The 13,599-nt window shown below is 33.3% G+C and overlaps 1 protein-coding gene across 1 annotated transcript; it reads right to left on the bottom strand.

The window, feature by feature from the left end:
• Positions 1 to 7,116: 7,116 nt before the first annotated feature.
• LOC115992843 (transcription factor MYB26-like) lies at positions 7,117 to 8,865 on the bottom strand. Its single transcript, XM_031117078.1, has 3 exons — positions 8,610 to 8,865; positions 8,331 to 8,460; positions 7,117 to 8,026 (listed from the first exon to the last, which is right to left on the bottom strand). Exons 1-3 carry the CDS (start codon positions 8,740 to 8,742, stop codon positions 7,285 to 7,287), a joined length of 1,005 nt encoding a protein of 334 aa, XP_030972938.1. The 5' UTR covers positions 8,743 to 8,865; the 3' UTR covers positions 7,117 to 7,284.
• Between the last annotated feature and the right edge of the window lie 4,734 nt (positions 8,866 to 13,599).

The following is a 13,599-nucleotide window of genomic DNA, read 5'->3' as shown; positions in this document are numbered from 1 at the left end:
ATTTGAGAGTGCTTGCCACATTCAAAATATGTTGGTGTTCAACAATGACATTTTGTTGAGGGGTTTGAACACAACTAAGTTGATGTAGTATGCCTTTTTTAGCAAAAAAAAAAAAAAAAAAATTAGACATGATGAATTCAATACCATTATCTATTTTAATGGTTTTAATCTTCTTAGAAAACTATGTTTCAACCGTAGTGCAAAATTGCTCTAAAGTGGATTGTGTTTGAGACTTATGCTTGAGCAAATAAACCCAAGTACACCTTGAGCAATCATCCACAATGGTTAAAAAAAAACTTGCAGCCAGCAATAGTAGGAAAAGAAAAGGGACCCCACAAATCACAATGAATCAAATCAAAACATTCATTTGAAACATGAGTACTTATAGTAAAGGGCAGCCTTTTCTGCTTGGCCAACGGACAAATGTCACAATTGAACACTTTATTAGCATTGTCAATATGTACATTAGTGTTCCTTATCAAAGCCAACTTGGCATTTGACAAATGCCCTAATCTAAAATGCCAAATATTTGGCTGAACAATAGTATTTACAACAAAATTAACAAAACCAGCTGAAGAAAAACAAGTTGATGAGGTTGATACACTTGTTTGCAGTAGATAAAGGCCTTTGACCTCCCTTCCCAAACCAATTGTGCTCTAATGAGCAAGGTACTGGATGAAACACATGTTGCCAAAGAAAATTAGACAACAAAGAGTGGTTTTAGACAATTGACTAACATAAAGAAGATTAAAATTGAATGATGGAACACACAAGACATTGGTAAGAATGAGGTTTTCTAAAATCCTAACAGTTCCCACATGTGTTACTAAGGTTGTTTCACCATTAGGCAAATTAACAAAGGTGTTTACAATAGCTATAACAGTAGTAAAACATGATAAAGAATGCACCATGTGGTCTGTTGCTCCTATGTCAATCACCCAATCTGAACTGTTAAAGGCATTCCTATCTAAAATATTGACTGAGAAAACTGAATGCTTTAGACTAGGAAGAAAAGGTATATTAAAGTTTATACTTGACATGAAAGCAGCATTGGTATTAAGATTGGGTGAAGCAGAAGTACCCACCACATCAAATGCCATACCAATCAGCCCTTCCACACCAGTATACATGCAAGAAGAACTTACACTTGCAGCATGAGAAGCATCCCCAAAACTAGCTCCTGAATTAGTGCTTCTAGAGTTGAGAAAGGCTAGAAGTTACTCACATTGTGTCTTGGAAATAGGGCATTGATTTGTGACAACAATGGCTTTGTCTACACCATTGACAGAATTACATGATGCTTGATTGGCACCAAACTTTCCCTTTAGGCTTGTAACCAGGAGGGTAACCATGCAATTTATAGCATTTATCAATTGTATGCCATTGCATATTGCAATGTGTGCAAAAAGGCCTCTCCTTCTTACCATTTCCTTTGTTCCAATTAGAATTGGAGTTTCGTTTGGAATTGGTGTACATAGCCATAGTATCTAACTGAGAGGATCCAGCAACTCCATGACCAATATGTTTGTGAGATTCTTCTTGAAGCACCAAGGAGTAAACTCTGCTCATTGAAGGGAATGGCTCTAACATGAGAATTTGACTTCTTAGAGTCTCATAATTCTCATTCTAGCCTATCAAGAACCTCATGACATAGGCCTTGTCATGTGAAGCATTCTAGATCTTCATTGCTCCACAAGAACATTCAGGAAGAGGCTTAAAATTCAATAATTGATCCCAAAATCGTTTTGAACTTTGTGTAATACTCAGTGACTGACATGTGATTCTGAGACGTGAGAAATTTCCCTCTATAAATCATACACCTTAGGACCATTACCTTGTGAAAACACATGATGCAACTCAAGCCACATCTATCTTGCTGTTTTGCAATACATGATGCTGCTAGAGACATCAACATGCATAGAATTGATCAACCATGAAAGAACCATGGTATTGCAGCTTTCCCAATCCTCATACAGAGGTGAATCAACATCTGGCTTCTGAATCTTTCCATTGATAAAGCCAATTTTCTTCTTGGCAGTGAGTGTAAGAACCATTGCTCTAGACCAAGACTGATAATTGCGCATTCCAAGTAGTGGCTAAGTGATAAGTATATTTCCTGGATTTTCACTGGAACTGAGAAAATACAGATTAGGAGCATTAGAATTTGCATTTGCATGTGTGGATTGTGTGTTATGTAAATTTGAGGGAACATTAGTTTCTGAGGACACCATTGAAGGACCTTGAAGTTGAGAGAAGAAATTGACAGAGAAAGAAGATTCTAGAGAGAATATTTGAGCTTTGATACCACGTAAAAAAGACTCTCTAAATAGAAACTATCTTCTCATTGATTGAAAATGAATACAAATGAATGAATCAATTACAAAATCATTCTATCTATCCTTATATACACAGTTATGTACAAAAATAGAATAACTACCTCTCCGAATTTTACGGAAAGAATTGTTACAGCTAAGCACTACCTAGCTATGACACATGTACATCCACTTGGCATCTTTCCTTGTATAGAGTGTACGATTTGATCATGATAAGGAATGGACTCCAACAAATATTCTAAGTCTTCATCACTTAGGCTTGTATCTTTGTTTTGCTTTTGATATTGAGATGCACTATGTATTGCATTCAATTGCAGGCTTCCCTACTCCTATGATGCATGTTGAGCTGCTCCCTAATGCACACTGCCTTGCAACTCCCCCTGACATTTAGTGCTAGTTTCATGCTTGCATACTTGTTGCTACTAAAAACATGTACTTGATTTAGCATTACTTTTGTTAAGACATATGTGTTTCACATGTTAAGAACATATGTCATGATTTTATGTAATTGGCTTATCCTTTGACAAAACACATTTTACTTGTATTTGGGTAGATTTAGGATGTCTTTAAATACTTCAAGAAACTTTGTTTCAAGATCAAGTATTGAAGTCTTCAAGTCTGTTCAAGAAAACAAGTTCAGAGTGCAAAATCATTAAAGTTCGACAACTGGCTCAACAGCTGCATCTATCGAACTTAAGGAAGCTGTTTTACATTCGGTGTGCTTGACAACTGATCGACAGCTACTCGACACCTGCTATTTGTCGAGGTTTAAGATTTTCAGAATTTCAATTTGATTTTCTTGGGATCCGTGAATGTGTCTTTGGGCTTTCTTTTCTCCTAACCTTAGACATATAAAATGATCAGTTTAAGGGCCGTCAAAGGGTTCACAAGTTGCACAAGTTTTGAGCAAATTTTGTTCAAGCAAATTGTGACCAGAGATGAAGTTCTTGCCCTAATTCATATCTTTCTCTTGAAGAAGTTGCTGTGTATGTGCACTATAGGGTTTTGTGACCAAGCATCTTCTTGATCTTCATCGTGTTGTTGAACTGAAGAACTTTACAACCAACAACCTTCTTAGTTGGTGATTGAAGTCGCGTACTGGGATCCGCGCAATTGGTTAGTCACATACTGGAAGTCGTGCATCTGAAAGGGAAACTGTCACTACAGAACAAGTCTAATTGGGTATTGGGGTAAGGGTTCAACTGTAGGTTGGTAAGGTACTTGGATTCCTTTACTTGTAACCGCTTGTTGTGATAATAGTGGAGTTTCGGGATTGGTGACTTGAAAATCACCCGGTGGGGTTTTTGCCGTTAGTTTTTCCCCATTCGTAAACAAATCACCGTGTTATTTATTTTTCGCTGCATTATTAGTTTATTGGTGATTTATTTGTGCTACCACGCGTTTGCATGATAAATTGATTAATTAATAACTTGGCTAATTAATTAATCAATTTCTATCACAATGGGTCATTCAATTTATGGCCTATCAACTTTTAACAACATTCATGGCACCAATTGACCTTATCCTAATTTAGAGAAGTTCTATTTTCTAAAATTAAGCTTCCTCTATTGATCTGCTTTTTTATTGCTTTCTCCTGCTGTATCTGATTATGAGGTATTACATTATTTAACAAATCCATTGAATACTTTTTCGGGGTGTTGTTTACTTGAGGCTTGCCTATTGAATTACTTATAAATTTTTCCCACTTTTTCCCAAATGAATGTGTAAAGTTGTAATTTACAACTATTTTATGTTGGCTTTAATTCTGTGTCAAATTTGATTGTAATTTCTTCAATCATATTTCCCTGTATTTATGTGGGTTTTTAATTGTAAGGGATAAGTGTGAGAGAGTATGAAGACTTAAGCCTAAAAGGATGAACAAATGGATTTCATGAGTGCCTCACGAGAAGCTTACCTACAAAAGAGCCATGTGTAGAGCACATGACCGGAAGATGAAGAGTCAAGCCAACCTGGAGGTTTTCGCAAGTGTCTCACGGGAAAGGCCATCTTGTGAAACACTCGCGAAACTCTCTGTTTGGTAAAAAGTTGTATTTTGCTTTTCTAAGTCTTTACCCACACTATATATACCCTCATTACCTACAAATTGTAAAGAGTGCTTTTCAGAGAGAAAACCCTAGAAAATACACATGATAATTAGAGATTGTTATACCCGCAATCATCTACACATTTCCTTATAGTTTTCCTCAACTCCTACGTCTCCATCTCCATATCCTTGAGATGTTGATAGTCCAAACACTTACCACACCCATTCTGAGTGTCAAGTGAGATTTTGGTGCTATTGGGAAGCATTAGAAGGAGACATTCATTGGCAGATGCAATCTGGCTAAATTGCAGGATTCGAAAAGTTGGAGATGACAAGATTTCGAGAAACCATTTGGTAGCAGGAGCTTGGAGGGCTCAAGTACATGGGGTCGACTAGACTTGGAGGGTCTTTTGTTATTCATATACTCCAACTTTATTCTCTAGTGGATCGATTTCAACTTGGAGGGTCGCAAAGAGGTTTTTCGCCGAGTTCTTCGATTTCCTCTTCGATAACACATCTCGGTGTTATCTTGTGTTTGCATCTCTCTTCCCTACTCTTTAAGCTTTTCTTTTATTGTTGATTATGGATGAATATGGCTTAGGGTAGTGTTATTGATTGTTTGCGCTCATTTACTCTTATTCCACACTTAGCTTAAGTTAGAGTAAAAGCAATCTAACCATAGCTTAAGTTAGAGTAAAAGCAATCTAACCATATTTTTAATTGGAAGTTTGAACAAGCTCTTGTGTTTTCACACAAATCTAAGCTTTTAGAATGATCCAGTAATAAGTCAGATTTCGATAATTACCCGGGGGGTGGGGGAGGGAAAACTCCAATAAGTATCCTTATCGATTGGATGCATGAACTGAAGTGTGAATTTTAAATAAAGGTTTAGAAGATTGGCAGGAAAAAGACTCCATGTACTTGAGACCTAATTTGTGAGAGGATTTGTTGACTTGAATCAATATCAGTAGTTGTTTTTAGCTCTTCAAATCTTGAAATTCTTTACCATTCGTGTTCCTTGCACATTACATTTGAAAATTCTCAACATTTCGGTAAAAAATTGAAGAGGTTTTATTCATTTCATACATTTCTCAATCAGGTTAATTTGTTTTCTTAAAGTTACATTAACAGTTACAATTAATTACAAAAGCTACGGATTATTAAGATTAATATGCCCTATAAAGTCATAAAGAAAATCAAGACATTTAAGCAAACAAGGCTCATAATAGTGTCATATATAGTCTATATAGAAAAATTCTTAAAACGTAGGGATGTGCATTCAATCCACCAAATTCAACCTAAATTTTTTATAAGTCAATGGATTCCTCCTCCCCCGAGATTGAGTTGGGTAGATTTTGTGTTGGCAAGATTTTCAACCCAAAAACCCGACCCAACCGAAGCTATAAAATTTTTAAAAAATACATGTACTTTGAATTTGTTAGTTTGATTTATTTTTGTATATTGAGACTTAATTTTTTATGAAGTTGGGGTATTAGACTTCATTGTGAAAATTGTAATGTTTTTTTTTTTTTTTTTTTGCTAGGTAAATTGGGAAGGAGGTTTCGAACTCCAAACATATGGCATCATAAAGAGTGTTGATATCATTATGCTATCAGGTCACTTTCATTGTGTAAATTATAATCAATTATTGAATAAGGAGCTTGAATGATTGAATGAACTCCTTTTTTTTTTTATTAGGCCTCACAAAATTTTCCCAACTTGATGATTCAACCCAATCCGATCTATGCGTTAGAGCATTCTCAATTGAGTATTTAAAACCACATGTAGTCAAAAAGTAGCTAAACTCCCCCCAAAATTTCATGTATCAGCCTCAATATTTTGTCCCAAAAAGTTATAAATGAATAATGTTTCAATACACTTATTGAGAAACTATTCATCAATCAATTTCATCCAATTTTAAAATCGCACCTCCCTCTCTCTCTCTCTCTCTCTTCCTTTGAATCAAACCTCCATGGCCAATCCACCTCCTCCTTGAAAAAATCTCCACCTTTCACCACCACCATCACCAATGGCTATGCAAAGGCTCTATGCAATGGGGCACGGGCGCCACCTCTCTCCTTAATTTGCTCGGTGGCTGTTCGATGCAATGATGGTTTCATTTTCAAATTTGATTGTATCACTTTATCAAGAGCTTTCTTGCTTTTTTATTCACTATGGAGTGTGTGGATCAATTTGTGTTTTTCACCTACCAATTTGAGGAAAAAGAAAGAAAGAGGGGAGCCCTCACTTGAAATTGGAAAATAATGATGAAACTAGGTACTAATTAACGCTCTATTTATTTTAAAGTAAAATATTTTTTGTAAAATGTTTTCTCATTTTTAGGTGTTTGTTTGCATGTAAAATGTGGTTAGACTTGTAAGATATTTTTTGTTGATCATAAATTCTTTATAAAAAGATGTAAAACATTTAATCTTTAAAAATCAATAAAGTATTTTACTAAAACACACAATAGCTTCCTCTCCCCTATTTAAATTTTCTTAAGTTCAAACCCATTTATTGAAACATGAATCCATCTACAAAAAAAAATTATTACATTTTTTATTTTATTAAAGTATGTATCACTTACAATCATTACAGACTCTCAATTATTTTGAGATGAAAGGATACAAATATAGAGTAGTACTTTGCTAGGCACTAAGAACTAGGAACTCATACAATATATTAATTAAGTTAACAAACTCTTTTATTTATTCATTTACAAACATTAAGTTGACACACTTGAATAAGCTACATATATTATCAGCAGCCTTGCTCACTTTAACTAGAAACGTTTAGGATTCCCAAAGAAGTTTCACTTATTTATTGTGCCCATAACAATAAATAAATCTTATCAATTATAGGCCCATTAATTGATAGACAGAACCTAACTCCAATGGAGTACCATCACTAAGTCCCCCAGCTTGAAGGATCATTAGGGTTTGTGACAAATTGCCCGATTGATAATGATGATGACATGGAATCCATGTTCTCCGTACGATTTTTAGGCATGTGTGGATCATAAGGATAATTAAAATCAGCTGGAAAATATGGGATTCTAGCAAGTGGGTCAAGTTCTTGTGAAGCACATGAATAAGGCATGCCACAATAATTACCACTAATAATCTCACAAGGTTTTGGAATCATGGGCACTGTTAATGGATCCTCATCATAATGTGGTGCTGTCAGTCCTGGACCAATAAGTTCATCACCAATATAATGTGTTACTCCACTAGTGCTGAAATTTTGATCTTCTTGATTGGGATCAAATTGTTCATGTGGTTGATAGCCTAATGACCATAGTGGGTCATAAGATGAAGAATATGATGGTGGTGCTATTAGGGGTGGAAAGTGAACCAAATTGGCACCATAATTGGTTTGCTTTAATTTAAGATCACCATGATCAAAGTCTTGCAACATTGGGGTTGGAGTGGGAAAGTATAGCTGGTCTTGTTGAGAGCTTCGGATCCACTTAGGGTTTGCAATTAGAGAGGAAAAACCTTCCTCAGAGTTGCCATTACAGTGCATATCAGGAAAGGTGGCTGTGGCAGGAACATCGTGAGAAATCAGCTTTTTCTTCATGCTTGAATGCCAGAAGTTCTTAATCTCATTATCTGTTCTTCCTGGTAGTTGCTTGGCTATCTGAGACCACCTGTTAGAAAAAAGAAAAAGCTCCCTCTTCCATGAAAAATGAATGATATTCATGATGAAGGTTACGATAAAGATAATAATAATATAAGAAGAAGATGGAACATAAAAATTATACCAGATAAGATTTACAAGTTGAGGTATTATATGTTAAATATAATATAAAATAATAAATAAGTAAATAAATATTTATTTATTATGTTGTCGTTGTGTCACTAATGATATTTATTGTTACATCTTTTTAAAGATTTTTATAATGAAATTGGTAATAATTTAAGCATTTTTGGAAAAGAAAAAGAAGGAGGTACTTGTTTCCTAGAATGGCATGGAGTTCAATGATGAGGGCTGCTTCTTGGGTAGAGAAGCTCCCACGTTTTAGGTCAGGTCTGAGATAATTTGTCCATCTTAATCTACAGCTCTTTCCACATCTCTGCAGGCCTGCTTCATAGAAACCGTACAAGAAAATCGAAAAAAAAAAAAAAAGGAACAAGAACAAAGATAATTTGAGAAACAGTACTAGGAATCTATGAAAGCTATATAGCCAATGCAATGAGAGAGAGAGAGAGGGGGAGCAGTGATAATGTTACCAGCAAGTTTTGGGACAGATCTCCAGCAACCATGGCCATAGGTTGAAATGTAGTTAAAGAGCTTCTCATCTTCCTCCGGTGACCATAGTCCTCTCTTCACCTTCTGCATGTTACAGCATGAGTGATGTCTCATCTTTCTCTCTAAAAGCAGTATTCGTGCAGCCAATGACTGATCAATAATAAGTATTGGGGAATAAGTTTAAGAAGATGAAAAAAGTTCAGAGAGAGAGAGAGAGAAAAGAAAGGCAGAACTAGGTCTAGCCCTAGCTGTCAGAAGTGAGATTCCTGAGTACACTGAGGTCATGAATTTAAAGTAAGAGCTGGTACAGTTAGGTTTTTACAATGGATCCTTCTTTTGTTCACTCACATGACATGCAAGGTGGTGGGTCCATTCATGTGTGTGAGATATCCCACACCTTGATTCTTTGTCAAGAAAGCATATTTTTTTTGGATGAAAATATGTGACCGTTTACCCTCTAGCTTGGACTTATTAAGAATGGGCATATTGGGCAATAGTGAGGTTTGGAGACAAGGTCATGAGCTGATATATACATTCTACATCATGAATTTTTGAACCATGATTGAATATTGAACTTTGCCTTTTTTGAAAAAGGGTTCTCTTTGGAATAAAGTAGACATCCCTTCATAGAGAAGAACAATCATTTTTTGTTGTTGTGTATCGTACTATCATGTCATATGTTATTCTATATATAATCAAAATTGTGTTTTTATAAATTATTATGATTATTGATTACACTAAAGGCTCAGTGGCGGCGCCACATAGTGTTCGAGGGGTTCAAATGATCCTCCTGACTTTTGGAATTTTTTTTTTTTTACTTACATATAACAATATTTTTAAAGTTTTTGTTTTGACTGCCCTAAATTGAAATTTTGAACCCCTTAAATAAACCCAATAACAAATCAATTCAACACCAACATGTATCATGGCTTTTCTTTTTTCTTTTTTCTTTTTTAGAAAAAAAAAAAAACCAACAACAAACCAATTTGATCTAAAATCTTATAAAAAAAATAGCAAGCCTAACAACAAAAATTAGTAATTTTTTAATCTTAAATCTCAGGAAAAAAAGAATAAGTAGGTAGTAAAGTGTAAACAATGGGAACTAGGAAGTGGGAAGTGAAGCCAATTTTTTTTTTTTTTTAATGATTATATTATTGCATTGAAATCTTGATAGATTAATGCAAAAGACAAAAATATTTATATATTTATATATATATATATATATATATTCTTAATAAATTATAAGGACTAATAAGTTGTTAAAATTGAGTTGAATTGTTGAACAAAATAATTGAAAAGAGTTAAGACAAAAACTAATAAATAATAAATTAAAATATTCTAAGCAATAATAATTAAAGTTCACTTAACAATAATAATTAATGACTTTGTTATAATAGTAAGAAACAATTGATGATTTCCAAGATTTAATTTTAGTAACACTAATCTTCAATATACTAAGGAACAATATGCTCAATAAACTTATAATCTATCCTTTATTCTCTTACTGTATTATGGATAAATTATTATTCTATTATATCATATATATATATATATATATATATATAAACCATTTTGTCACTTAACTTTACACATCTATCAAAGAATATGCTTTTTTTTTATCACGTGCCTCAATAATTATCATAGGGTAGTTTACTCTAAGTGAATTCTTTAAAAAGTTACTTATAAGAGAATTAATATAATTCAAAAAAAATTTAATTATATCCCATAAAAAAAATTAATAAAGTTTCATCATTTAATTTAAACTATCTTATTCATTAACTATATTTCTAGTACAAAAGTTTCAAAGTTTGAAATACTCTTTTAAAATTTTCATAAATTTAAAATACCTCAATTAAAATTTTTAAGAAATTTATATGAAATTTCATGAATTTTTTTTTAATTTAATTTTATCATTTACTATAATTTTTATTATAAAAGTTTCAAAAAAAATTCAATTAAAAGTCATTATCAAAATGTTTAAAAAAATTTAGTATTTATTTTGAGATTATTCTAAGAATTTGCTATAATATTTTGTTTTAATAAAACTCAGTCTTAAATGAATGCTTCGGTCACTTAAAAGTAATTAAGGTATAAACTCTAAATAACAATAAGTCATATAGGTGAAATTCCAAATGTTCCCAAGATTCTCGTTACTTGGGGGAAAAAAAAAACATTCAAAAAGATGCCAGAGTACAACCGGAAATTATTTTAATATTTATTATGGAGTTTTTTTTATTGGATAAAAGATTTTAATGTTTTATTTCTATTGTTTGAGTTGTGATAGGGATTAAATTCCATGTTCTTAGATAAGAATTAGTTTAGTATTTGGATTAGTATTCAAGTTCAGCTAGGATTAGTTGTTTATCTTTATCTCTTAGTTACTAGCTAGAAGATCTATAGAACTCCAGATAATTTATTTTGTATTTAGACTATTATTTTTAATCAAAGATTTCTTTATTCAAAATGTGTTTGTGTTTGGTTGTGATTACAAACAACCCTTAAGTGGTGAAGCCTAAGGTTTAAACATGGGATTGATCTAGCTGGGAAGTCTAGATTGTACTACATCACAAACCCTATAGGCTTAGTCTCACATCACCATTATGAAGATCTTCTTAATTTGAAATAGATCTATTTAGTGTGCTTCACCCAAACCTCTCCGCTTAGCCTTGCGTGGGTTTTCCCCGCCTCACAAAGGTGGTAGGGTAGGGATGGAATGAGATTTTAGCCCCGCACCATGGGACAGGATGAGGATGGATTTAGACATTTTAGACCCACCCCGCCCCATCTCCGCCTTGCCCCGCCCTGCCCCGCCCCGCCCCGTGTTGACAAGGGTTAACTTGTAAATTTTTCATACCCTAAAACACTACTATTTAAACAAACATATTATCAGCTTATTTTATTCTACCTAACGTAATCTCTGCCTCTTTTTTCTCTCTAGCAAGGTTGGAAATAAGGTACTAATTTTAATGTCTTCTTTTGTCTATATTAGAAACAAATTTATATACTATTAAATCATTGATTTTGTATTATGAGATTTTTGCTTTTATTGTGATATTTTCTTGTTAAACACTTTAATAATATTATTCAGTTTTTGCTAAAAATTAGTTTGATTTGATGGGATCAAATTTATTTATAATTTTAAGTATATTTTTATTAACGAAACATGTTTTATTAAAAAAATTGTAATAGTTGTGGGCCAATCAATAAGAAATAGAGTTTTACAGGATGAGGTGGGGCAGGGCTTTGCGGGACTCCAAGGAGGAGGGATGGGGTAATAAAATTTTCCTCGTCATGTGGGCCTGGGCGGGAATAGGGTAAGACAAAACCATGCAGGGCGAGGTAAAGACTCCATCCTTCAGCCTCGCCCCACCCCATTGCCATCCCTACACGTTCTTAATGGATTATTGCTACCTCACTACCACGAATCCTTAGTGCGATAGTCACTTCACAAGTATAGGTGTTTATGGGGTAAGGGCCAGAGTTTAAATCTCCAAGTATGAGTTGCATACACGTATACATTTAGATTAGTTCAGAGTAGAATTTATTTCTTGTATGGAAAAAAAAAAAAAAAAATTGCTACCTCAATAGGTGTACTTCTTTTGATGACGGCTTATAATTACAATAACAAAGTCTACTCCTCTCTCTAATAATGAAGGCAATGAGATTATTATAGATATGATCTCATAATTCGAATCAACATTGAGGGTTCAGAATATGTTTTAGGGCTTAATATTCTATGGATATTCAACAATTCTACCACTACTCGTCTACTCCTATATATTATTTTAGTTTTTCTTTTTGAAAATATCAGAATATTCTCAATGCAATAATTTCTGAGATTAAAGGTCTGTTTAGATACCGTTTATTACTGAAAACAATGTAACAAAATAATTTTTAAATGTGTGAATAGTGCCATGAGACCTAGTTTTAAAGCAAAATTTGTGTTTTTCTGTACTTGCGAGTCCTGTGAACAGTGCATGGGACTCAGGGAAAAAAAGTCAAATGGCAAAGGCAGACGCAGACGTGCAATCCAAACTCAGCTTAAAAGGGAAACGCTATCAAACGCAGTCAAAAGATGATTTATTAACCTGTTAATGTATATTTGGCACGTTATTTCAATTTGTTTCAACTTTCAACAATGCTGGCAAGGAGTTCTAATCAAGTGTGTATATATATATATATAGTAGGGCTATGCTAAAAAGATGTGAAGTCTCAATCAAGTACAATAACCCTATCACGAAACCGTCCTCCTCTCACATGCACACACTCACAAACAAAATAGTACAATAACCCTTTCCATTTAAGTATCTTCTTTTTAACGTTAAGTAATTAATACGTGTTGAGCCAATACCCATGGCTTAGGCCATTTGGGTCAGGTGGAGCTTTTTAGAATCGTATTAATTCATTGTGCACTGAATGGATTATTTTATAATGTAGTTAATAATTTAAATAAGTATCCCAATAGTATTAGTCAATGTTATTGATGTGACAAAATCCAATCCATTTAATTCAAAATGGATGATTATAGTTTTAAGAACTACATATATATATATATATATAATAGAAATAGGGTCATGCTAATAAGTGTCCTTAGGGCAATCGTTAACAGTCTATTTTAGGAAAGTTTTGACATTACTTTTATGAAAAATGAAAAAAATTATCAAAATATTAATTACTTTTTATTTCTTTTCCTATAAAACTTTTTTTAAATGGATTATCAACTATTATCCTAAGCGCATCCGTTAGCATTTCCCATAAAAATATTACTCTTAAACCTTTAAAGGATCATTACCTTGGATAGATGAGGATCAATGTCCATAATTATATGATGATCAATGACCATATATAGTTATACATATATTTTTTGACTGAATATATAGTTATATATTTGATTTCCCTAACAAAAGATTTAACAAGACAATGTACCAAACCAAAGAAGGAAAATTAGGGTCGGTGTACTTCTTGCTAAAT

The sequence above is a fragment of the Quercus lobata genome, chromosome 5 (assembly GCF_001633185.2).
Source record: "Quercus lobata isolate SW786 chromosome 5, ValleyOak3.0 Primary Assembly, whole genome shotgun sequence".
Classification (NCBI taxonomy): domain Eukaryota; kingdom Viridiplantae; phylum Streptophyta; class Magnoliopsida; order Fagales; family Fagaceae; genus Quercus; species Quercus lobata.
Note: the sequence above shows the minus strand (reverse complement) of the source record. Positions and strands in the feature narration are given on the sequence as shown.